Genomic DNA, 26,707 nt, shown 5'->3' on the forward strand with positions numbered 1-26,707 from the left:
GGCCTTGACGGCCCTGTGGTAGAAGCTGTCCTTCAGTCTGTTTGTCCTAGCGGCCGGGGTCCTGTACCTCCTGTTCGAGGGCAGCTTGACAAAGTGTTCGTGCCCAGGGTGGGTCGGGTCCTTGGAGATCTTGGAGGCCCTCCTGAGACAGCGTGTTTCGTACAGCTCCTTCAGAGAGGGGAGGGTGGCGCCGGTGATCCCCTGTGCTGTTCTCACGACTCTCTGTAGATCGTTTCTCTCCGCTGCCGTGCAGCTGTGGTACCAGTTGGAGATGCCGAAGGTGAGGATGCTCTCCACTGCGCCGTGGTAGAAGGCCACCAGCATCTCCTGCTTGCTGTGTTGTTTCTTGAGGCATCTCAGGGTGTATAGCCGCTGTTGTGCCCTCTTGATGGTGCCTTTAGTGTTGTCCTTCCAGGCCAGGTCATCCCGTATGATGTGTCCCAGGAAACGGAGGTTTGAGACCATCTCTACGCTCTCTCCGTCGATGAGCAGGGGCAGGATCTCGGACTTTTTCCTCCTGTAGTCTACGATGAGTTCCTGGGTCTTTGACTTGTTTAGCAGCAGGTTGTTTACCTTGCACAGCTTGCTCAATTGCTCTACCTCATCCCTGTACGCCGCCTCGTCCCCCCCCGAGATACATCCCACCACGGTGGTGTCGTCTGCAAACTTTACGATGTAGTTGCTGGGGTGGATGGGGGTGAAGTCGTGGGTGTAGAGGTTGTAGAGGATGGGGCTTAGCACGCAGCCCTGGGGTGACCCAGTGCTGAGGCTGAGGGCTGTGGAGGTGTGGGGGCCCACCCGCACCCTCTGGGGGCGGTTGGTCAGGAAGTCCTTGATCCACGCACATATAGAGTGTGATAGACCCAGGTCTAGTAGTTTGGTCACTAGCCTGTCTGGAAGGATGGTGTTAAAGGCGGAGCTGAAGTCCACGAAGAGCAGTCTCGCGTAGCTGTTTCCCCTCTCCAGGTGGGATAGAGTGGCGTGGAGAGTCGTCGCTATGGCGTCCTCTGTGGACCTGTGGGCTCTGTAGGCGAACTGGTATGGATCCAGGTTGGGCGGGAGGCGTGTGAGTATGTGGGCCCGGACTAGTTTCTCGAAGCACTTCATGATGATTGGTGTGAGTGCCACCGGGCGGTAGTCGTTTAGGCAGCTCACCGTGCTTTTCTTCGGGACTGGGATGATAGTTGAGGTTTTCAGGCAGGGTGGGACGGTGGCCTGGGACAGGGACTGGTTAAAGATGTTGGTGAAAACCCCGGCCAGCTGGTCGGCGCAGTCTCTCAGCACCCGTCCCAGGACGCCATCCGGCCCCGAGGCTTTCCTGGGGTCCACCGCCTTCAGTACGCGTCTCACCTCGTGCTCTGTGAGGGTGAGGCTGCTGAGAGCTGGAGAGAGTGGTGTCTGTGTTGTGGTTACCTCCGTTCGCCCCTCGTCGAACCGGGCGTAGAAGGTGTTCAGCTTTCCCGCCAGCAGGGGGTCGTCCTCTGCGGCTGTGAGCCTGTTGGCTCTGAAGTTTGTCATCTGCTGAACCCCCTGCCACATCCGCCTGGAGTCGTTGCTCAGGAGGCATTCCTCAATCTTCTCTCTGTGCTCTGCCTTGGCCGCTTTGATGCCGCGCTTTAGGTTGGCCCTGGTGGAGCTGTACAGCGGTGTGCGCTTCCCTGCGAAGAAGGCGTTGTCCCTCTCATTTAACAGTTTTTGGACCTTCCCAGTCATCCATGGCTTCGTGTTGGGGTAGACCCGGACCCGTTTGTCCACGGTGACTGAGTTGGTGCAGTTCACTATGTGGTTCAGAACTGACGACGTGTACTGTTCCAGGTCCTGCAGTATATACTCATTGAGTATGCTAGTATGCAGTATGCAGTATATACTCATTGAGTATGCTAGTATGCAGTATGCAGTATATACTCATTGAGTATGCTAGTATGCAGTATGCAGTATATACTCATTGAGTATGCTAGTATGCAGTATGCAGTATATACTCATTGAGTATGCTAGTATGCAGTATATACTCATTGAGTATGCTAGTATGCAGTATGCAGTATATACTCATTGAGTATGCTAGTATGCAGTATGCAGTATATACTCATTGAGTATGCTAGTATGCAGTATATACTCATTGAGTATGCTAGTATGCAGTATATACTCATTGAGTATGCTAGTATGCAGTATATACTCATTGAGTATGCTAGTATGCAGTATATACTCATTGAGTATGCTAGTATGCAGTATGCAGTATATACTCATTGAGTATGCTAGTATGCAGTATATACCCATTGAGTATGCTAGTATGCAGTATATACTCATTGAGTATGCTAGTATGCAGTATGCAGTATATACTCATTGAGTATGCTAGTATGCAGTATGCAGTATATACTCATTGAGTATGCTAGTATGCAGTATGCTAGTACGCTATTCCGAACACAGCCCCAGCCATGTCAACAGCAGCTGCGCAGAGACAGCGCAGCTCGCACGCCGAGCGACGCAGACAAGACGTGCGTAAGCGTCTAAATGACGTCACTGTGTCATGTCAACGTGCGCCATTTTGGATAGGGGGAAAAAAATCACGGTGCATTTGTGGAACTGGAAGCCCCTCTTCTCTTATTATCACACGAGTCTCTCTGTCTCCTTCTGTCCACCTGACCCGAAAACCACCGCTAACCCCGCTAACCCTCATCCACACTCACCCTGCGCTCAGGAGACACGTGGAGACGCCGGGGCTGCTGCAGAAAGAGGCAATGGCAGGTAAGGCTGGGGGGGGGGAGCGGCCTAAACACCCCTGCTAGGCTAGCTGTCTGTAGGCTAGCTGTCTGTAGGCTAGCTGTCTGTAGGCTAGCTGTCTGTAGGCTAGCTCCCTGTAGGCTAGCTGTCTGTAGGCTAGCAGGACAAGCTAACAGCAGCTAAGAGTCTTAAGTTGAAACCGAGTTCCCTGGCTTAGCAGGACAAGCTAGCAGCTAACAGTCAACCTAGCTCCCTGTAGGCTAGCAGGACAAGCTAACAGCTAAGAGTCTTGAAACGTGTGTGTGTGTGTGTGTGTGTGTGTGTGTGTGTGTGGGTGTCTGGGTGTGTGGGTGTGTGGGTGTGTGGGTGTGTGTGTGTGTGGGTGTGTGTGTGTGTGTGTGTGTGTGTGTGTGTGGGTGTGTGTGTGTGTGGGGGGGGGGGTGTGTGGGGGGGGGTGCCTGGAGAGTAGAACACTGACAGTAGAACACTGACAGTAGAACAGTAGAACACTGACAGTAGAACAGTAGAACACTGACAGTAGAACAGTAGAACACTGACAGTAGAACAGTAGAACACTGACAGTAAAACAGTAGAACAGTGACAGTAGAACACTGACAGTAGAACAGTAGAACACTGACAGTAGAACAGTAGAACACTGACAGTAGAACAGTAGAACACTGACAGTAGAACAGTAGAACACTGACAGTAAAACAGTAGAACAGTGACAGTAGAACAGTAGAACACTGACAGTAGAACAGTAGAACACTGACAGTAGAACAGTAGAACACTGACAGTAGAACAGTAGAACACTGACAGTAGAACAGTAGAACACTGACAGTAGAACAGTAGAACACTGACAGTAGAACAGTAGAACACTAACAGTAGAACAGTAGAACACTGACAGTAGAACACTAGAACACTGACAGTAGAACACTGACAGTAGAACAGTAGAACACTGACAGTAGAACACTGACAGTAGAACAGTAGAACACTGACAGTAGAACAGTAGAACACTGACAGTAGAACACTGACAGTAGAACACTAGAACACTGACAGTAGAACAGTAGAACACTGACAGTAGAACAGTAGAACGCTGACAGTAGAACAGTAGAACACTGACAGTAGAACACTGACAGTAGAACAGTAGAACACTGACAGTAGAACAGTAGAACGCTGACAGTAGAACAGTAGAACACTGACAGTAGAACAGTAGAACACTGACAGTAGAACACTGACAGTAGAACAGTAGAACACTGACAGTAGAACAGTAGAACACTGACAGTAGAACAGTAGAACACTGACAGTAGAACAGTGACAGTAGAACAGTAGAACACTGACAGTAGAACAGTAGAACGCTGACAGTAGAACAGTAGAACACTGACAGTAGAACAGTAGAACACTGACAGTAGAACAATGGAACACTGACAGTAGAACAGTAGAACACTGACAGTAGAACAGTAGAACACTGACAGTAGAACAGTAGAACAGTGACAGTAGAACAGTAGAACACTGACAGTAGAACAGTAGAACACTGACAGTAGAACAGTAGAACACTGACAGTAGAACAGTAGAACACTGACAGTAGAACACTGACAGTAGAACAGTAGAACACTGACAGTAGAACAGTAGAACACTGACAGTAGAACAGTAGAACACTGACAGTAGAACAGTAGAACACTGACAGTAGAACAGTAGAACACTGACAGTAGAACACTGACAGTAGAACAGTAGAACGCTGACAGTAGAACAGTAGAACGCTGACAGTAGAACACTGACAGTAGAACAGTAGAACGCTGACAGTAGAACACTGACAGTAGAACAGTAGAACACTGACAGTAGAACACTGACAGTAGAACAGTAGAACACTGACAGTAGAACAGTAGAACACTGACAGTAGAACACTGACAGTAGAACACTGACAGTAGAACACTGACAGTAGAACAGTAGAACACTGACAGTAGAACAGTAGAACACTGACAGTAGAACACTGACAGTAGAACACTGACAGTAGAACAGTAGAACACTGACAGTAGAACAGTAGAACACTGACAGTAGAACAGTAGAACACTGACAGTAGAACAGTAGAACACTGACAGTAGAACAGTAGAACACTGACAGTAGAACAGTAGAACACTGACAGTAGAACGCTGACAGTAGAACAGTAGAACGCTGACAGTAGAACATTGACAGTAGAACACTGACAGTAGAACAGTAGAACACTGACAGTAGAACAGTAGAACACTGACAGTAGAACAGTAGAACACTGACAGTAGAACGCTGACAGTAGAACAGTAGAACGCTGACAGTAGAACACTGACAGTAGAACACTGACAGTAGAACAGTAGAACGCTGACAGTAGAACACTGACAGTAGAACAGTAGAACACTGACAGTAGAACAGTAGAACACTGACAGTAGAACGCTGACAGTAGAACAGTAGAACGCTGACAGTAGAACAGTAGAACACTGACAGTAGAACGCTGACAGTAGAACAGTAGAACGCTGACAGTAGAACGCTGACAGTAGAACACTGACAGTAGAACAGTAGAACAGTGACAGTAGAACAGTAGAACACTGACAGTAGAACAGTAGAACACTGACAGTAGAACACTGACAGTAGAACAGTAGAACGCTGACAGTAGAACAGTAGAACACTGACAGTAGAACACTGACAGTAGAACACTGACAGTAGAACAGTAGAACACTGACAGTAGAACACTGACAGTAGAACACTGACAGTAGAACAGTAGAACACTGACAGTAGAACAGTAGAACACTGACAGTAGAACACTGACAGTAGAACAGTAGAACACTGACAGTAGAACAGTAGAACACTGACAGTAGAACAGTAGAACACTAGAGTAGAACACTGACAGTAGAACAGTAGAACACTGACAGTAGAACACTGACAGTAGAACACTGACAGTAGAACAGTAGAACACTGACAGTAGAACAGTAGAACAGTGACAGTAGAACACTGACAGTAGAACAGTGACAGTAGAACACTGACAGTAGAACACTGACAGTAGAACACTGACAGTAGAACAGTAGAACACTGACAGTAGAACACTGACAGTAGAACAGTAGAACACTAGAGTAGAACAGTAGAACACTGACAGTAGAACAGTAGAACACTGACAGTAGAACAGTAGAACACTGACAGTAGAACAGTAGAACACTGACAGTAGAACAGTAGAACACTGACAGTAGAACGCTGACAGTAGAACAGTAGAACGCTGACAGTAGAACACTGACAGTAGAACAGTAGAACACTGACAGTAGAACAGTAGAACACTGACAGTAGAACAGTAGAACACTGACAGTAGAACGCTGACAGTAGAACAGTAGAACGCTGACAGTAGAACACTGACAGTAGAACAGTAGAACACTGACAGTAGAACAGTAGAACACTGACAGTAGAACAGTAGAACACTGACAGTAGAACGCTGACAGTAGAACAGTAGAACACTGACAGTAGAACACTGACAGTAGAACAGTAGAACACTGACAGTAGAACAGTAGAACGCTGACAGTAGAACACTGACAGTAGAACAGTAGAACACTGACAGTAGAACAGTAGAACACTGACAGTAGAACGCTGACAGTAGAACAGTAGAACGCTGACAGTAGAACAGTAGAACACTGACAGTAGAACGCTGACAGTAGAACAGTAGAACGCTGACAGTAGAACGCTGACAGTAGAACACTGACAGTAGAACAGTAGAACAGTGACAGTAGAACAGTAGAACACTGACAGTAGAACAGTAGAACACTGACAGTAGAACAGTAGAACACTGACAGTAGAACAGTAGAACGCTGACAGTAGAACAGTAGAACACTGACAGTAGAACACTGACAGTAGAACAGTAGAACGCTGACAGTAGAACAGTAGAACACTGACAGTAGAACAGTAGAACACTGACAGTAGAACACTGACAGTAGAACAGTAGAACACTGACAGTAGAACACTGACAGTAGAACACTGACAGTAGAACAGTAGAACACTGACAGTAGAACAGTAGAACACTGACAGTAGAACACTAGAGTAGAACACTGACAGTAGAACAGTAGAACACTGACAGTAGAACAGTAGAACACTGACAGTAGAACAGTAGAACACTGACAGTAGAACACTGACAGTAGAACACTGACAGTAGAACAGTAGAACACTGACAGTAGAACAGTGACAGTAGAACACTGACAGTAGAACACTGACAGTAGAACAGTAGAACACTGACAGTAGAACAGTAGAACACTGACAGTAGAACAGTAGAACACTGACAGTAGAACACTGACAGTAGAACAGTAGAACACTGACAGTAGAACAGTAGAACACTGACAGTAGAACACTGACAGTAGAACAGTAGAACACTGACAGTAGAACAGTAGAACACTGACAGTAGAACACTGACAGTAGAACAGTAGAACACTGACAGTAGAACACTGACAGTAGAACACTGACAGTAGAACAGTAGAACACTGACAGTAGAACACTGACAGTAGAACACTGACAGTAGAACAGTAGAACACTGACAGTAGAACAGTAGAACACTGACAGTAGAACAGTAGAACACTGACAGTAGAACAGTAGAACACTGACAGTAGAACACTGACAGTAGAACAGTAGAACACTGACAGTAGAACACTGACAGTAGAACAGTAGAACACTGACAGTAGAACACTGACAGTAGAACAGTGACAGTAGAACAGTAGAACACTGACAGTAGAACACTAGAGTAGAACACTAGAACACTGACAGTAGAACAGTAGAACACTGACAGTAGAACAGTAGAACACTGACAGTAGAACAGTAGAACACTGACAGTAGAACAGTAGAACACTGACAGTAGAACAGTAGAACACTAGAGTAGAACACTAGAACACTGACAGTAGAACAGTAGAACACTGACAGTAGAACAGTAGAACACTGACAGTAGAACAGTAGAACACTGACAGTAGAACAGTAGAACACTGACAGTAGAACACTGACAGTAGAACAGTAGAGTAGAACACTGACAGTAGAACACTAGACTAGAACAGTAGAACACTAGACTAGAACACTGACAGTAGAACACTGTAGACCCCCAAGCTAACAGTCAACCTAGCCGAACGTGTGTGTGTGTGTGTGTGTGTGTGTGTGTGTGTGTGTGTGTGTGTGTGTCAACTACACATCCTCCTATCATCCTCCTAGCCACAGCTGCTCAAGTGTTAGTTAGATAGTGTGATAGCGAACGGTCACATTTGAAAACTACAGTAACAGTTCATCCTATGTGTACTTAGAGGACTAGAGGAGATGTTAGCTAACAGCAGCCTGTTTAGTAACGTTTAGGACCAGAGGAGATGTTAGCCAACACTAGCCTGTTTAGTAACGTCTTAGCAGCGGCCGGCAGATCCAACGTGTCCTGTCGTCTCCTAGGTGTCGGAGGAGGAGGAGGGAACGACTTCCAGTGGTGCTTCTCTCAGGTGAAGGGAGCCGTGGACGAGGATGTGGCGGAAGGTAAGGTTTGCGTTTCTCTGCTTTCTCTCAAATGGAGGAAAACATGTCTATTTATCTCAGTACGATGACAGGTGTGTTTTGTTTTCTGTGGGAAAGAGGAGCTACTGAGCTAGACACCCTCGATCGGTCCAGGGGGGTGGGGGGGGATGATCATGATGCATGCCTGGAGAGTAGAACACTGACAGTAGAACACTGACAGTAGAACACTCCACATGATCATGATGCATGCCTGGACCCAAGACAGGGCTAACCAGGGCTAAACCAGGGCTAGTACTGCTAACGTCAGACAGCTTAGTGTTACCTTCTAGGTGTTAGCTTGCTAGGCAGGAGCTAGCTGGCTAAACTGGCTAACTAACGTTGCGTTAGATATACGAGTACTGGGTTAGGGGGTTTTAGGGGTTTGATCATCGCAGGGCATTGGTGAGGTTGGTCGGATTGTAAAAGGCGTGACACCACGATCGCTTTAGCTTTTAGCTTGGCTGGTTAAGTAAGCTGGCTAACATTGTCTGCCGAGGCAGCCAGCCAGCCAGCTAGCTGACGTTACCTCGTAAAAAGCACCTCAGACAGCTGATCAACTGAATAGTTAGTTTGCAAAGCTAAGCTGGTTGGATGAAGTCATGTTGTCATATCAATAACACCTAGTCGCTTCCATTGGACAGACATGTCCGAGCCGTGAAGCCTTGAGCCCAACACGATCATGATTTAAGGGGCAACAGACATGTTGTTGTAGATGTAGGTAAACCGTTCAATGTCAGCCGTGGATGGGAAAGAAAACCAGAGACACACAACCCCTGAAAAGCAGCACTGTTGATTTTGTCGCTAGCCTAGCTCTGCTATTGGTTGATATCATGATTGCTCCCACATGTTAGTGTGGCTGGCCCCAGCTGGAGGTGTTTGATCGGGGGGGGGTGGTGTCTTCTTAGCTGCCCTGACACACATCTCTCCTGACTCTCTCCGTCTAGCAGCCGACCAGACATCCACTGGGGGTCTGTCTGCTAGTCAGGATAGCCTGGCTGCTACACACCCACAACACTTCTGTCTCAAGGGCACTGTCTGCAAATGCACTGCAAGTTTTGAACTTGATGTATTCTGGATAGGTGTTTTTGTGCATCATCAGGGTGAAAGTGGCTTTGTTGTGGAGTATTGATGTTTGGAGGATGTGTGTATCGTGGTTGGAGGGAGGGCAGGATGGAGATGATGGAGGAGTGTGTAATGATGAGGAGAGAGGGCAGGATGGAGATGATGGAGGAGTGTGTATGATGAGGAGAGAGGGCAGGATAGGGCTGATGGAGGAGTCAGTGTGTGTGTGTATGGTGGGGGGAGAGAGGGCAGGATAGGGCTGATGGAGGAGTCAGTGTGTGTGTGTATGGTGGTGGGGGGAGAAAGGGCAGGATAGGGCTGATGCTGTGCTGTCAGCTGGCACGCCGCCCCACTTCCGCTCCTCAGCACAGCGGCGGCGACAGCGTTATAAATAACCCAGGTGCCTGTGCGAGATGTAGTGCTGAAAGGAAGAGACCCCAGCAATAGAGAGAGAAAAGGAGGCGTCTCGGCCCAGTCATCCTGCAGATATGCCACGAACGATCGAGCGAATCGGGAGCATTGTGTGGTCTCAGCTCCCTGGCTCTCTCTCCAGACCCGCAACGAAACAGCTTCCCTTGCAGTCCTCCCTTCCTTCACCAAGGGGTTCTTTGCTCTAATCTGCCACCGCTGGTTGCACTTCCCTGATGTCAGCGTCATTCCTTAACCGAGGGCCTTTTAATGATTGTTTTTTTTCTGTCTGCTGCGTGAGTCGCTGACCCACGCAGGATTGTGTGTGTGTGTGAAGGCCAGTAAAGTGTCACTCTGGGCAGTTTTGCCAAGCTCACTTACGTGATGTTGTTGTTGCCCTGAGACCGATCGATCGAGCGTGTCCGACTGTATAGACCCGTTCTGCTATTGTTGTTGTAGTACCTGATTGTGGTCCTCTGTGACCCCTGACCTCCGACCTCCTCCTTCCCACCTGTATGTGTCCCGTGTCCTGTATCCAGCAGCCTAGTGTTGCCAGATGGGATTGTTTTCCAGCCTAAACCGCAGTATAAAAGCCGCCCGGTGTGATCATAAGTAGCCCCGTTGGGCGGGAATTATAAGCCCGATCTGGCAACCACTGTACCATATTCTGAGTGTGTCCGAATCAAAAGACTTGGTGTCGTAAACGCAAGTTGGCCAAATCTTTTTTTCATGATCAAGTTACGACGATCATCACATTAATGTCTGTTGTTGTGGGCGGCCCCATGCTGAACCATGGTCAGTGAACGAAGGCATGACAGTTTGAGATGTGTCTAGTAGCCTAATAATGGTCACTGTTCTGTCTTTTAAAGTATCTGTGCACTGCTTCTATCCCGATATGAGTACCGGTACTACTAGCCTACATTCTGTTTCATTTATTTGTCATCGTTTAGTAATTTGTAGCAGCTTTTGTGTGCATATTATTTTTCTAATGCCGGGAATACAGACAGGGGTGTGACCTTCTTGGATAGCTCAAGTTAGCTAGCTAACATCTAAATGCATTAATAGCTAGCTACCAAGCCACCTTACCTAGTACATCTGGTCAAGTCTTGAACAAAGCAGACAGACATTTTATTGAATGGAGTATGGCGTCAACTGTCTTCCTGTAACCTCAGGAAGGTTTCTGAACCAGCCAGTATGATGTTTACACTACCATATTTCTTTCATTTATACTATAGCAACAAATACAAGACAGTCACAAGTCAACCACCTCTTTTTCAGTATAACTTGTCAGAATATGACTGAGCTTTGGTTTTCTGTGCACAGGTTGTTTAAATATAATTGTTTTGCAGCAACAGTGTTATTGGAAACACCCTGTGGGTAATATAGTTAAGATGTGGTGTTGGGAGTGATGGGGTGTGGTGTTGGCTAGGGTAGCTGCTATGAAGTTATGTGAGCATATTATTCATTCTTATTATTTCAAGGTTGATAAGAGTCTCCCATTATGTCAGCCTTTGGTCATCAATGACACTGACCATGTTTAGAAATAATAACAATAATAATACATTAGACTTATATAGCGCTTTTCTAGACACTCAGACACTTTACAAACTGAAAAGATTGAGTAGTAATAATAAAAAGAAACAAAATATGTTATATTATAATATAGGGGCCTAATTGAGGTAGTGCTGGGGACACATGGGAAGGGGAGAGGGGGAGAGGGTTAACTGGTGAAGGCGAGCTTGAAGAGGTGGGTTTTGAGGGCCTGTTTAAATGTTGGGAGGGTGTTGGCCTGTCTGATGTGGTTGGGGAGGGAAATGTGACCATGTTCATATAAAAGGTTGTGCTAATCGGTTTGGACCTTTGTTTCTCTCCTAGCGGACATTATCTCAACAGTGGAATTCAACTATTCTGGAGAACTGCTAGCAACAGGAGACAAAGGAGGCAGAGTCGTCATATTTCAACGGGAGCAAGAGGTCAGTTAATCTTCAAATCGACCATACTTGCAGTCGCAGGGATTTAAATATAAATATCCAAATTACAATGGACCTACCGCTAAGCCACGCCCCCTTTTGAAAACGCGGACAGACAAACAAACAACGCTTCACTCACAGTGACTGACTGACTGACCGACCGACCGTGACTGAATGACATTCAATGACTTACAATGGCGGGAGTTGGCAAATTTCTGATTTCTGATTTACCACAGCAAGTAATAGACATGTTTTTTTAAAGATGACAAGAATATTTCGTAGAGAAGCTTTTCACCATCAGATATTAGAGAGTTGTTTGTCCAAGTTTTCTGCCTGTAGTGACTTTTGCTGTGATATGATTGGACAATTTCTATTTTGGGGCGTGGCTTAGCGATAGGTCCATTGGTGAGAGAGGTACAGTAATGTGGTCTTTGGCATAACGGCCCACTGATATCGTTGCTCTTCCTCCTTTGTTTATTTCAGAGTAAAAACCGCCCGCACTCCAGAGGAGAGTACAACGTGTACAGCACCTTCCAGAGTCACGAACCAGAGTTTGACTATTTGAAAAGCTTAGAAATCGAGGAGAAAATCAACAAAATAAGATGGTTACCCCAACAAAACGCTGCTCACTTTCTGCTCTCCACGAACGGTAAGACACACGCCCACCGTCTCACAGTTACTTCCAGTCCATCGACTCGGCTGTGGGGGCGGCTGTGGCTCAGGAGGTAGAGCCGCCGTCTAATGATCGCAAGGTTGGCAAATCGGCGGTTCGAGCCCCGGCTGGCCACATGTCGAAGAAGTGTCCCTTGGGCAAGACACTGAACCACAAATTGCTCCCAGTGAGCGGGCCGGCGCCTTGCATGGTAGCTTGCCCGCCATTGGTGTGTGAATGTGTGAATGAGAGGCCGTTGTAAAGCGCTTTGGATAAAGGCGCTATATAAGTGCAGTCCATTTACCATTATGACTCAGGTGAAAGTACAGCACCCCCAAGCTTTTTATTTATTTAAATAAACGGATAATGTGTCCCATCTCTTACAGAACACTTCCTGCCATTCATAACTCTGACACCCCCCCCCCCCCCCCCCCCACACACACACACTTAGAGTTGAGTTGACAGTCTCACACAGATGCGAGGTCATCTATATGTTGTTGCTGAAGTCGATGTCGTCTTCCACAGACAAAACCATCAAACTCTGGAAGATCAGCGAACGGGACAAAAGGGCGGAGGGCTACAACCTGAAAGACGAGGACGGAAGACTGAGAGATCCGTTTCGAATCACTTCATTACGGGTACGTGTCGTTGTGACATCCTGGATCTGTGTATTGGGGGAAGAACAACGAACGGCGCAGGCGCAAGACCAGACTAGATGATCGTGGAGTGAAGATAGTATTAAAGCGTACGCGCCTGTCCACCTGTCTGTCGATCAGCACGTACGCTTTAATAATATCTTCACTCCACGATCATCTAGTCTGGTCTGGCGCCTGCGCCGTCCGTTGTTCTTCCTGCATACCGATGTATCCAGGATTGTCGCGCAAACAAACCCGGCAAATGTTTTACTTGCCCCGGGAAAATCGGGCAACCGTTTATGTCGAAAACCGTTAACCCTGAACCTGTGTGATGAAGCAGTGTGTGTGTGTCGTTGGCAGGTGCCTGTCCTGATGCCCATGGACCTGATGGTGGAGGCCAGCCCGCGGCGGATATTTGCAAACGCACACACATATCACATCAATTCCATTTCAGTAAATAGCGATCACCAAACATACCTTTCCGCAGACGATCTTAGAATAAACCTATGGCACTTAGAAATCACAGATAGAAGTTTTAGTATCCTTTCCGACAAAACAAGGCATTTCAAAGTCATAGATCAAGGTTTTTTTGTTGTTGTTGTGTGTCTGCGTGTGTGTTAGGGGTGGGCATCGACGATCGATAATTGATCGATAATTGATCGATAAGGATCTTGGTCGATCACAAAATAAAACATTTGGTCGATCACAAAAAAAAAAAAAAAACTTTTTTTTTTTTTTTTTTGTGATCGACCAAATGTTTTATTTTGTGATCGACCAAGATCCTTATCGATCAATTATCGATCGTCGATGCCCACCCCTAGTGTGTGTCTATTTGGCTTTATATGTGTGCTGTATCTGTGCTGTGCCTGGATGTGTATTGCGACATCTAGGACCAAACTCCGGACCTGGGGTGATAGGGCCTTTTCAGCCGCAGCCCCGTCCCTCTGGAACGCCCTCCTCCTCCCCAACCACATCAGACAGGCCAACACCCTCCCAACATTTCAACAGGCCCTCAAAACCCACCTCTTCACAAGCTCGCCTTCACCAGTTAACCCTCTCCCCCTCCCCCCTTCCCATGTGTCCCCAGCACTACCTCAATTAGGCCCCTATACTTTCTTCTATTTACCTTTTGGTTTCTTTTTATTATTACTACTCGATCTTTTCAGTTTGTAAAGCGTCTTTGAGTGTCTAGAAAAGCGCTATTATATAATAAGTCTAATGTATTATTATTATTATTATTATTATTATTATTATTATTATTACCTATGTGTGTTTGTGTATGTGTGTGTCTGTGTCATCTACCTGTGTGTGTGTGTGTCATCTACCTGTGTGTGTGTGTGTCATCTACCTGTGTGTGTGTGTGTGTGTGTGTCATTTACCGGTGTGTGTGTCTTTGTGTCATCTACCTGTGTGTCTTTGTGTCATCTACCTGTGTGTGTGTCTGTCATCTACCTGTGTGTGTGTCTGTCATCTACCAATGTGTGTGTCTTTGTGTCATCTACCTGTGTGTGTGTCTGTGTCATCTACCTGTGTGTGTGTCTGTCATCTACCTGTGTGTGTGTGTGTGTCTGTGTCATCTACCTATGTGTGTGTTTCTGTCATCTACCTGTGTGTGTGTGTCTTTGTGTCATCTACCTGTGTGTGTGTGTCTGTCATCTACCTATGTGTGTGTCTTTGTCTCATCTACCTGTGTGTGTGTCTTTGTGTCATCTACCTGTGTGTGTGTCTGTGTCATCTACCTGTGTGTGTGTGTCTGTGTCATCTACCAATGTGTGTGTGTCTGTCATCTACCTATGTGTCTTTGTGTCATCTACCTGTGTGTGTGTGTCTGTCATCTACCTATGTGTGTGTGTCTGTGTGATCTACCTATGTGTCTTTGTGTCATCTACCTGTGTGTGTGTCTGTCATCTACCTATGTGTCTTTGTGTCATCTACCTATGTGTGTGTCTGTCATCTACCTTTGTGTCTGTGTCTTTGTGTCATCTACCTGTGTGTGTGTCTTTGTGTCATCTACCTGTGTGTGTCTGTGTCATCTACCTGTGTGTGTGTCTGTCATCTACCTTTGTGTCTGTCATACCTGTGTGTGTGTCTGTCATACCTGTGTGTGTGTCTGTGTCATCTACCTGTGTGTCTTTGTGTCATCTACCTGTGTGTGTGTCTGTGTCATCTACCTGTGTGTGTGTCTGTCTGTCATCTACCTGTGTGTGTGTCTGTGTCATCTACCTATGTGTGTGTCTTTGTGTCATCTACCTGTGTGTGTGTGTCTGTCATCTACCTGTGTGTGTGTGTGTCTTTGTGTCATCTACCAATATGTGTGTGTCTGTCATCTACCTATGTGTGTGTGTCTTTGTGTCATCTACCTGTGTGTGTGTGTGTCTGTCATCTACCTATGTGTGTGTCTTTGTGTGTGTCTGTCATCTACCTATGTGTGTGTCTGTGTGTGTCTGTCATCTACCTATGTGTGTGTGTCTGTGTGTGTCAGTGTGCCGTTCCTTGACCATGTGACCTCCAGACATTGTAGACATAAAGCCGGCCAACATGGAGGAGCTGACAGAGGTGATCACGGCGGCGGAGTGCCACCCGCACCAGTGCAACGTGTTCGTCTACAGCAGCAGCAAGGGAACCATCCGCCTGTGTGACACGCGCGCCGCGGCCCTCTGCGATAGGCATAGCAAATGTGAGTCGGAACACACGGAACACATGGAACACACACGGAACACACGGCCCCCTGGGGCTCCAACGGTAGAACCCTAGCGTTCCCTGACTCACTCTGACTCCTGCCTTGTTTGTTTTGACGTCTTGTTCTGTTCCTCTGTTTGTCTGTTTTAGGAGTACTTTAGGAGTATGTTTACTCAGGGTATCCGCGGTGTCTTGAAAAGTATTAAAAGTTGATAAATAAATTTGGGGAAAATCAAGACCCTTAATAAGTATTAAAAAGTCTTTTCACAATTTTCTGAGGTCTTGAATTTTGTAGGTATTTTTCTGAATTAGACTCTGTCCAAAGAGTTTGAGTCCTAAAACTTTTAGTAAATACTCGTGAAAGTATTAGTTTTATTAAAAAACTAAGATGAACCAGAAATTCTGTTGTACGATAGAGGTCTAGTCTATTCCAAACTAAAACTGTTAAGTTAAAGGTGTCACTGATGTGAACGGTTACAGCTCGAAGTGGTGGTGAGGTCTGGAAAAATATTGACAAGGTCTTTAAAAAGTCTTAGAAAGGTATTGAAATTAACCTCAAGATTCCTGTATATACCCTGAGTATGTTTACTGTAAAGCACTTTGGTTGACAAGTGTCATGTTTAAATGTGCTATTTTGATTGATTGATTGATTGATTGATTGATTGATTGATTGAGAACCGTACATCTAAATGCATTTAGCTAGCTACCAAGCCACCTTACCTAGTAACAACGCCTAGGTTGTGGGTTCGATTCTCGCTGGTGTATACCGAAAAATGTATGTAGTCACTGCAATGTAAGTCTTTGGATAAAAGCGTCAACTAAAATGATGTTATGTATGTTATGTTAGTTCACAATATTAGGTTATTGTCGATCGTAAGGACAATGTTTTTGGCCCCGAAAACGCCATTCTGTTGCCTCTTTATTCTCCCAATAGTTTTTTGTCTGTTTTAATGTCAGCAAGCTTATCACGTCGCTGACAGAATGACATAATGCATCTCATGCCCTCAGCTTTCGGCAGGACAACTGTCATTGAGATATTTTACGGCCTGTTTAGCATGACTGTTTTTTTCCCCCTAGAATCAGGGGTGCAAACCGTTTTAGCTGTTTTTAACCTCAAAATAGGTCAGCAATTTTCATAAATGTTCTTTGTTTTCATGCAAAACCAAATGTTGTCACCTTCTTTTTGGGGCCATCACCAGTTTGCATCCCTGTAGAATTTCTCTTATTTCAAAAACTGATTTCATCCGTTTCCTCTTTTAGTCTTCGAGGAGCCAGAGGACCCAAGCAGCAGGTCCTTCTTCTCTGAAATCATCTCCTCCATATCTGACGTCAAGTTCAGCCACAGCGGCCGCTACATGATGACCAGGGACTACCTCTCTGTGAAGGTGTGGGACCTGAACATGGAGAACCGGCCTGTAGAGACCTACCAGGTAATACCCTACCCCTTCCAATAGACCTACCAGTTACGCTGCTGTTACCTCACTGTCCTCCTACTGTAGAGACCTACCAGTTACGCTGCTGTTACCTCACACTCTCCTACTGTAGAGACCTACCAGTTACGCTGCTGTTACACCTCACACTCTCCTACTGTAGAGACCTACCAGTTACGCTGGTGTTACACCTCACACTCTCCTACTGTAGAGACCTACCAGTTACGCTGCTGTTACCTCACACTCTCCTACTGTAGAGACCTACCAGTTACGCTGGGGTTCCACCTCACACTGTCCTGCTACTGTTAGCAGGGTTCCCACGGGTCCTTGAAATCCATGAAAGTTTGTGAATTTGACCAAAACAAAATCAAGGTCTTCAAAGTTTTTGAAAATAGACATGGGTCATTGAAAGTGCTTGAATTCCCCTCTCTCTCTCTATCTCTATTTTTTTTTTATCTATATATTTTTTTTTAAATACGTAGCTCGTAAACTAGTTCTGTTTCAAACTATGTTGTGTTGGGTCCTTGAATTTGAGGGAATTGAGTCTTGAAAGTCTTTGAAAGGTGCTTGAAAGGTGCTTGAATTTGATGTTTCAGAAGGAGTGGGAATCCTGGTTTCACCTCACATTGTCCTGCTACTGTTAAGTTGTCCTGTTAAGTTGTCCTGTTAAGTTGTCCTGTTAAATTGTCCTGTTAAGTTCAGAATAGATTTCAAGACCCTTCTGCTTGTTTATAAGGCTCTCACTGGCACAGCACCAGAATATCTGAAAGACATTTTGCTAGCATATCAGCCCAATAGAGCTCTCAGGTCTTCTGCTAGCATATCAGCCCAATAGAGCTCTCAGGTCTTCTGCTAGCATATCAGCCCAATAGAGCTCTCAGGTCTTCTGACGCTGGTTTTCTCTGTGTACCACATGTACAAAAGAAGAGATTTGGTGAGGCTGCATTCTCATTTTATGCACCCAGATTGTGGAATGCACTGCCAGTTTACATTAGGGATGCAACCTCAGCAGATGTGTTCAAGTCAAGACTAAAAACCCATCTTAAAAAAATAAAATAATAATTATGATTATATAATGGTTGGAGCACGTTGAGCTGCAACGTTTGCAGGAAAAGCGCTATACAAATAAAAGTTATTATTATTATTATTATTATTATTATTACTGTCCCCCTTTCAATACCCTCGAAATGATGTAGCCACTGATCTAATGCGAGTGTATTGGGTCCATGCTAGCTTGTCATCTCTTTGCTTTCATCTATCACGTCATGTCAGATCAGTGAGGAAGAAGGATACATTTTAGGATACAAGTATTGGAACAGGGCCTTTGTCTGTCTGTCTGTCAAATGTGATGACCTCTTACTGCACAGTCTATGGCTGAGTGCCTATTGGGAAACAAACAGGGGCTGTTTCCTACACCAGTTGGCTAGATTAGATGTGTTTTCCCATTATGCCAGTGCTCTGTGATTGCTTACATTTTCCTCCTGTTTTTATGTCTTTGATTTGGTTCATTTCCAGGTGCACGAATACCTACGTAGCAAGCTCTGCTCGCTGTACGAGAACGACTGCATCTTCGACAAGTTCGAGTGCTGCTGGAACGGTTCCGACAGGTCAGTTCAACACCTCTGGCCACATCCACATGGAAAAACTACGTGCGTTTTAAATCAGACGTAGTAGTGTATCATGAAAGAACCCACCACAGAAGTTGATTCCCATCTCTGCAACCTCTGCACAGTTCAATTCATTGAGCTTTTTTTCAACAAGCCCTACTCCAGATCCCAATGATAATAATAATAATAATAACTTACATTTACAGTATATAGCGCCTTTAACAAACCCAAGGTCGCTTTACATGGGGATGGGACAAACAGAACAGAGTCAGAGAGACAAACACACAAAACGTACAGCATTAACAGTCATCCTCAACAATCAACCCCCCTCTTCTGTCTCCTCACCTCTCCCTTCTCTCTCTCACCCCTCTCCCTTCTCTCTCTCACCCCCCTCTCTTCTGTCTCTCACCCCTCTCTCTTCTGTCTCTCTCACCCCTCTCTTCTGTCTCCTCCTCACCTCTCCCTTCTCTCTCTCACCCCTCTCCCTTCTCTCTCTCACCCCTCTCTTCTGTCTCCCTCACCCCTCTCTTCTGTCTCCTCCTCACCTCTCTCACCCCTCTCTCTTCTGTGTCCTCATCTCTCTCTCCTCCTCTCTCTCTCTTCTCTCTCACCCCTCTCTTCTGTCTCTCTCACCCCTCTCTTCTGTCTCTCTCACCCCTCTCTTCTGTCTCCTCCTCACCTCTCTCACCCCTCTCTTCTGTCTCTCTCACCCCTCTCTTCTGTCTCCTCCTCACCTCTCTCACCCCTCTCTCTTCTGTCTCCTCTCTTCTCTCTCCTCCTCTCTCTCTCTTCTCTCTCACACCCCTCTCTCTTCTCTCTCTCACCTCCTCTCTTCTCTCTCCTCACCCCCCTCTCTTCTCTCTCCTCACCCCCCTCTCTTCTCCTCTCTCTCACCCCTTCTCTCTCTTCTCTCCTCTCTCTCCTCCTCCAGTGCCATCATGACGGGCTCCTACAACAACTTCTTCCGGATGTTCGACCGGAACACGCGGCGGGACGTCACGCTGGAGGCATCGCGGGAGAACAGTAAACCGCGCGCCGTGCTGAAGCCCCGCAAGGTGTGCACGGGGGGCAAGAGGAAGAAGGACGAGATCAGCGTGGACAGCCTGGACTTCAACAAGAAGATCCTGCACACGGCCTGGCACCCCAAGGAGAACGTCATCGCCGTGGCAGCCACCAACAACCTGTATATATTCCAGGACAAGATCAACTAAAAAAAAAGAAGAAAAAAAAAGAAAGAGAAGAAGAAGAAGAAGAAAAAGAAAAAAAAACAACGACCCCTATTACCAACCGACTCCACTTCCCTTCCCTGCCCCTCCTCCTCCTCCTCCCCGCCACTGTACCGCGGACAGAAATCGTGTACTTTGCATAGTTAAAAGGCAGACTCGGCTGAAACGTGAAACGGTCGTCACGCGCGACGGGGGGGTGGCGACTGACTTCCCGCTTTCGAGGCGTCCGACGACGATGACGACGCCTCGAACCGGAGGTTGCTGTCTGTCATTGGCTCTTGTCTGACACACGGGGGCGGAGCCTCGAGGCTAGGGGGCGAATCATGGACGAGCCAATGACGACAGCAGCAGCGGCGACTTCGGCGACACTCTCTCGCTCTCCAGAGGCGAGACGTCCGTAAGCAGGAAGCGGGCCCCCCCCCCCCCCACCCCTGGTCGCTCGTGACGCCCGACGACACATCGCAGAGTCTCCCTTTAAGCCTAGTCGTTAAATCTGTTTAAAGAAACAACAGCCTTGTTGTCCTCCTCATGAAGAAAATTTGACGCACTTGTTTTCGATGTGTAGCCGTCGGAGTCTCCAGACAGACAGCGTTGTTCTCTAGAGAGTAACTATAAAGGTGTTTGTTTTGAGTCCTCAGTCACAATAGGACGGAAGGTCCTACACCAGGACAGGGCCTCTAAACCGCAGCAGCAGAATCGATGGACAGCACTCAACAAAAAAAAGAGGCCAAAAAAAATAATGTCAAAAAAGTTTGGTGTATTTATTTCAAAGTCTGAGCCTTTTTTTTTTCTTTTTTTTTTTTCTTTCTTTCTTTCTTTTTTGGATGATCATGATGATGATTTGACGACCAAAATTATGGAATCCCGAGGAATTACGTTCATTTTGTTGTCGGAAAATGTAGAAAATGTCTCTTTACTGTAAATCTGGGCCTTTTTTTGAGAAACATTTCTTTTTTTTTTTTAGAAGAAGAAACGAAATTTTCGCTTGTCGATTGCCTGACTACATTCCTCCCCTCTGGTCTCTCTCTTCAGGCCTGTGTTCGGACCTGCGCATCTCTCACAGCAGGTCATGTCTGGTCAGTGGACAGTTTGTTTCTGTTTTAGTTTATTTCTTTTCTCCTTTTTTCTTTTCTTTTCTTTTTTTTTCTCTCATGCATAAAAAATAACATTTACTCACTGACTGTATCTATATAACCACACCGTCTGGTGTCAAACCACTTAATAAAAATAACAAAAACTACAAAGAGATGTGTTTTTACATTTTCAACTGTATCGGTTTCTTTCTTCTTCTGTTTCTTCTATTTTGCATGTTGTTTTACATTGAAGAAAAGTCAAAAATGGCAAAATGAGAAATGTGAAATGTCATTCTACTGACCTACCTGAAAAAGGCACCCGATTCGGGCTGTGGTTCTCTGTGATGTAGCTAACTCCTCTCAGCTTACCAGAATCATGTTGTCGGTTATGCTAAAAGTCAGTACTGTAAACTCCTGATCCAACAAAATTGCAATCCCAGTATGAAAATACCTAGTATACAGATGGTTCTACAGCCGACATACTCTCCACTCTTTGGGGGGTGGGGGACCTTGCAAGTGTAACATGGGGGGGTGGTTAAGTGGTCTCGTACAGCACCCAAGATGTTCTCTAAAGACCACTCTACTTTGTTGTGTATGTCCATGTCCTTGTAAGTGCTGCCACTGGTAGCCCTCTCTCTCTCTGGACCTCTCCATTCAGGACCCTGTAGTCTGCAGCAAAGCCGGCTAAGTAAGATTGCTGCATCCTACACCAACCCTTAACCCCCTACTCCCACCATTGTGCACGTCTAGATTTGAGAGGATTGGCAAAATAAGTGTAAACGATATGGATGAAATTCCACCTGGCCAAATGAAGCCATAACTACCATAACGAATACCATCACCCCCCACACGCCTGTATGTCCAATCCGTTCAGATCTACACATCAGTGTCCAGGCATTAGGGTAGGGTGAGGGGCCGAGGGGTTGGTTTAGGATGGGAGGGGGCGTTATCTAGACGCTGTCTAGAGTCCCACGCGTGCTGAGGGCCTCCCTGCGAACAGCTGGATAATACAGGTCCTCCCAGGCGACTTCAGCACAACCCAGTAAACAAAGAGTCCAACAGACGTCCTCAGGGAAGCCAGAATGTGGGTTCAGAGGACGTCTTTCTAGGACGTCCAGATGACGTCTTTCTAGGACGTCCAGATGACGTCTTTCTAGGATGTCCAGATGATGTCTTTCGGACGTCTTATGGACTACAGAATATAAGACGTCATCTGGACGTCCCAGAAAGACGTCCTCTGAACCCACATTCCGGCTTCCCTGAGGACGTCTGTTGGACTCTTTGTTTACTGGGAAACGTCATGATGTCCAAGAGGAAACACTAGATGTGTTCTGCTGCACTCAGTATGTTGTACACTATTCCCCAGCACACACACACACACACACACACACACACACACACACACACACACACACACACACACACACACACACACTATTCCCCAGCATACACACACACACACACACACACACACACACACACACACTATTCCCCAGCACTAAAAGGCTGCTGAAGTAAAAAAAATCACGAAACATAATCTTAAGGTTGAGAAGTACAACAGTTGTATAGTTGGTTGTGATGCTCTTTAAAACCAGGAAGTTGAGGGGGTTCAATTAAGTCTTTTCATTGACCCTTTTCCTTGTTGAATAAAAATGCTAACGTTGTGCAAATCAATGTATACATTTGTTTGATTATTTTTGACCAAAGTTAAATAAATTTTAATTGTGTTCACTGGAATGAGAGTATGTTATTATTATTATTTTTAAATCGTGTGTGTGTATGGTGCATGTTTGTATGATTAATTTTATAGTTCGATGATGATCATTTCATAGGAAATCATTTCATAGGAAAAAGAAAAGTAAATTAAAACAGTAAAGCACAGTTAGTGTTACTTTTTGCCGACCTAATTTTGAATGATGACACAGAAACAGAAACTGAATATTTTCAAGAAGGAACATTTTAATGTTCAGTTAAAGTTCACACTGTTCATACAAAACAGTTCATATACACTTGACATGCTGAGAAGCTCTACAATACATGCAGAAATGCTGGAATCTACGAGTGGAAATCCCTTTTTTCCATTCAAACTCAAATTCATACTCTTGAATATAATAAGTCATCACAAAACACCAGAGAAGGCTCAACACTCCGTTGCTCTCTCCAATCTCCAACAACATATTCTGTTGCGCTCTGAGGATACTGAGAAGATTTTGGAACATAATTTAGTCGAGACATAAGGCAAAATAATGTTTTTCCCTCAAAGTCGTACAATGTGCTCTGACAAATCCCTTTCCTTACATGATTTTGATTTTCAATGTATGGTGGTCGGATGATTTGGATTAAAGAGTCACCCGAAAATGAGTAATACATACAGACAATATAAAACATGTAAGCAAAACATGTAGCCTCATAAAGTGACGATACAAAAGTGGTTAGTGTTTTCAAATTCTCATTAATACCTTTAGTACAGCTACATACCGCCTCCACGTCACAAGGCAAGCAATAGAACTTGCCACCAATTGTTTTGGTACCACTTCCTAACCTACAGCGTAACATTCAGACCCAGTGAATGTGTGACATTTGTTTATCTTTGAAAAACCATGATCCTGAGAGAATAATACAGAAAGCAAACTGTCCTAACACGTTGTCCCGGCAGATTTAGAGCTTACTTACAAACTTCTGTTTGAAATAACGTGGCGAAATCTAGGTTCCTCGAATGCACGCTAAGATATAATATATTAATATGAACGTATCTCCCGATAGTTTTTCTAGAAACTGGGCTCAACCAAAAAAACGTTTGATTTCCAACACCCTTTTCCTTAAGGCCTCGTAACCAGTCAGTCTGATCATTTCTGATTGGATGCTCCCTTCGATACAGCAAACTACTGCTTGGAGGGGAAAGCAGGAGAGCACTCCCATTTACAACTTACAGTTTCCTTTCTCTCTCTTTCTCTCTTTCTTTCCTACTTTCTTTCTTTCTTTTCCCATATTCATTCACATGACACACATGACATTGGCGATTCAACTGCACTTGTTTCTGGAACGTTCCCTCGTCTCAAAGACCCCTCGGCTCTGTCTCGATGAGAGAAGGACAACACAGCCTGATAGTGACACAGCAACAGCTAGCTGATGAAGATGACGATGACGATGATGATACCTCTGGGAACCTAGAATGGCCGCCCGCCTACTCCCCAGAAAAAAACAGTGACACAGTGACACAGAGGAGAACACTGAAGAATAATTTCAGAACTTTTTCCCAGCGGAAACACATTTTTATAAGCAGCACTGAGGGAACTAGAGGGGGGAGAGAATTCACAGGGGGTTACAGGCAGTGTGGTTGACTGCCAGGAAAAAAGGGGGGGGCGGGAGGGGGTCACATGACCATGCCTATCTGCAACTACAAAAGCGTCACTTCAAGCCCAGCAGCAGCGGTTTGGTGCAGAAAACAGTGTTCTTCCAGTCCTGTGTGTCCCTTAGAAGGTACTGGTGGAGGTAGTAAGACGTCGTCCGATATACATGCTATATGCAGAGAAGGAGGAGGAGGAACAACATATTAGGACATGTAAGAACGTCAATATCGGATTTTTCTTTATCTGTTGTAAAAAACGTTTCTTATTTCACTGGTCTGTCAACGGTGCCATTTTGGTCAAACAAAAACCAGCAAATGCCTCCGATTTTTCCAATCCACATGACCTAGTCTAGTGTATAAAGCTCTCACTCTCCACTTTTAAATCCCACCTCAAAACCTACCTGTTCTCCCATGCATACCACCTTCCCTACCCCTGACCATCTCCCCTAACCCTGCCACCCCACCCCCCTCCTCCCCCCCTGGACATTGCTGTGTTAATTGTTCCCTGTGCCTGTTCGTTAACTCTGTGTTCTATGAGCTCATGTTATCTGTTGCTTGTTGTTTCTGTGTTTTCTGTTTTTTCCATATTGTCAGCGTCTTTGAGCCCCGGAAAAGTGCTATATAAATACAATGAATTATTATTATTATTATTATGATTATTATTAAAGCACTCAGAGAGCTCCAGAGTTTGATCTTTTGTACTGGAGAGGATCAACCGTTCTTAAAACAGCAGCAAACCAGGAAGACATCAGGCATCTGGGGGGCCACACTCTTATCTGATTGGAGGATGCAAAGTCACTCGCACGTCCACTGTGAGTGTGTGCTCTCTCTCCCGCACGTAGACATGGTGGAGATGGGTGGGAGGAAAGGGAACCAAAATAGGACTCACAAATATATCAACCTCTATTTATATGTTACTAAAATATCACTGTGTGGGGGGGGGGGTGACCATTTAGTCCCACACAGACAGACTGTGACCTGATTAGCTGGTCCTCTGAGGTAGGGCGGGCGGGCGGGCGGGCGGGGGGGGCGTCAGACCCTGATGGGCATTCTGTCATTGACCTCCCAAAAGCACCGATGCGACTTCCCACTTCTCCTCAATGACTTCAGTAAGGACACTACAATGCTCGACCTAAAAACAGGTTGATACGATGTTGTTACTACGGTTATGATACTGTTACTTATGTAGCATATTGATATTTTATTCCACTTGTCATGTCCTGTCTTTACCTGTGGACCGCCCCCTGTGCCCCTGTAGATCTGGGGCGGGAAACCCTGTTCCCCTCAGTCTACCACGAGAGGTCCCATGGGTAGGTTCTAATGTCCTAAGCACCTGATCATTTAGTTGATTTAACATGAAAGATATCTTATTTAAGTTATTTTCTTTTCGTTAATTAGTTGTGTAATATTTGATTTACTATGCTGACAAAGTGTCATGTGGTTATGTTAATCCTTTTATTCATTAAACAATGTTTTCTTTTGTCGTGTATAAGGATTAGCATAGTTAAGCACTGTTAAACACACGCAGCTTCATGTCGTTTTTACCAAAAGGATACTAGAGGCTTGGGTTCAATAAACCATAAGACAAGGAGACTATACACTTCAGGACGTCGGTGGCAGAGATTTCTGATTCCTGTCACCAGAGATTTTAGAATACATATATGGATGTGCTCTGTGATAAAACTCACTGTGATCAGCTGTTTCATTCACCTCTCATTCACTTCATTTTTGTAAAGCATCTTTGGACGCTGTATGAATTATATTTTAATTTATTTTATTATTATTATTATTATTATTATTATTATTATTATTATTACCTCCAGTCCTCTGGGTGGTATTCCATCAATGTCGCTAAAGGAAAATCCAGCCTTATTTTGATAAGTCTTGCTAAGACTTCCTCAAAAATAAGCCTGGATTTTCCTTTAGCGACGTTGATGGAATACCCCCCTGGTACCTTTATTACAACAGCATGCACCCCAGCCCTGCCTCCCTGTCTCCCCCCCCCCCCTGCCCTGGTACCTTTATAACAGAATGCACCCCAAGCCTGACTCCCTGTCTCCCCCCCCCTGCCCTGGTACCTTTATAACAGAATGCACCCCAGCCCTGACTCCCTGTCTCCCCCCCCCCCCTGCCCTGGTACCTTTATAACAACAGAATGCACCCCAGCCCTGTCTCCCTGTCAACCCCCCCCCCCCTGCCCTGGTACCTTTATAACAGCATGCACCCCAGCCCTGTCTCCCTGTCTCCCCCCCCCCCCCCTGCCCTGGTACCTTTATAACAGCATGCACCCCAGCCCTGTCTCCCTGTCTCCCCCCCCCCCCTGCCCTGGTACCTTTATAACAGAATGCACCCCAGCCCTGTCTCCCTGTCAACCCCCCCCCCCT

General features: G+C 45.7%; 2 protein-coding genes across 2 annotated transcripts in view; one reads left to right on the plus strand and one right to left on the minus strand.

Moving 5' to 3' along the window:
- Positions 1-2,545: 2,545 nt before the first annotated feature.
- ppp2r2d (protein phosphatase 2, regulatory subunit B, delta) lies at positions 2,546-20,605 on the plus strand. Its single transcript, XM_080541804.1, has 10 exons — positions 2,546-2,742; positions 8,134-8,214; positions 11,578-11,675; positions 12,156-12,321; positions 12,850-12,962; positions 13,320-13,497; positions 15,472-15,636; positions 16,899-17,068; positions 18,584-18,675; positions 19,607-20,605. Exons 1-10 carry the CDS (start codon positions 2,736-2,738, stop codon positions 19,884-19,886), a joined length of 1,350 nt encoding a protein of 449 aa, XP_080397930.1. The 5' UTR covers positions 2,546-2,735; the 3' UTR covers positions 19,887-20,605.
- Positions 20,606-22,921: 2,316 nt separating this feature from the next.
- Positions 22,922-26,707, minus strand: part of bnip3 (BCL2 interacting protein 3) — a 16,194-nt gene continuing 12,408 nt past the window's right edge. Inside the window, exon 6 of the mRNA XM_080541805.1 lies at positions 22,922-24,493. Coding sequence (XP_080397931.1) covers positions 24,448-24,493 — 46 coding nt within the window. The 3' untranslated portion in view covers positions 22,922-24,447. The remainder of the gene's footprint in view (positions 24,494-26,707) is intronic.

Source organism: Nansenia antarctica (genome assembly GCF_963989245.1).
Source record: "Nansenia antarctica genome assembly, chromosome: 11".
NCBI classification, from domain to species: domain Eukaryota; kingdom Metazoa; phylum Chordata; class Actinopteri; order Argentiniformes; family Microstomatidae; genus Nansenia; species Nansenia antarctica.

Excerpts from the sequence above, each read along its gene's own strand:
- ppp2r2d (XM_080541804.1), top strand. Across the intron at positions 8,215-11,577 it reads GGACGAGGATGTGGCGGAAG|CGGACATTATCTCAACAGTG; the intron begins GTAAGGTTTGCG and ends TTTCTCTCCTAG. Across the intron at positions 12,963-13,319 it reads TTCGAATCACTTCATTACGG|GTGCCTGTCCTGATGCCCAT; the intron begins GTACGTGTCGTT and ends TGTCGTTGGCAG.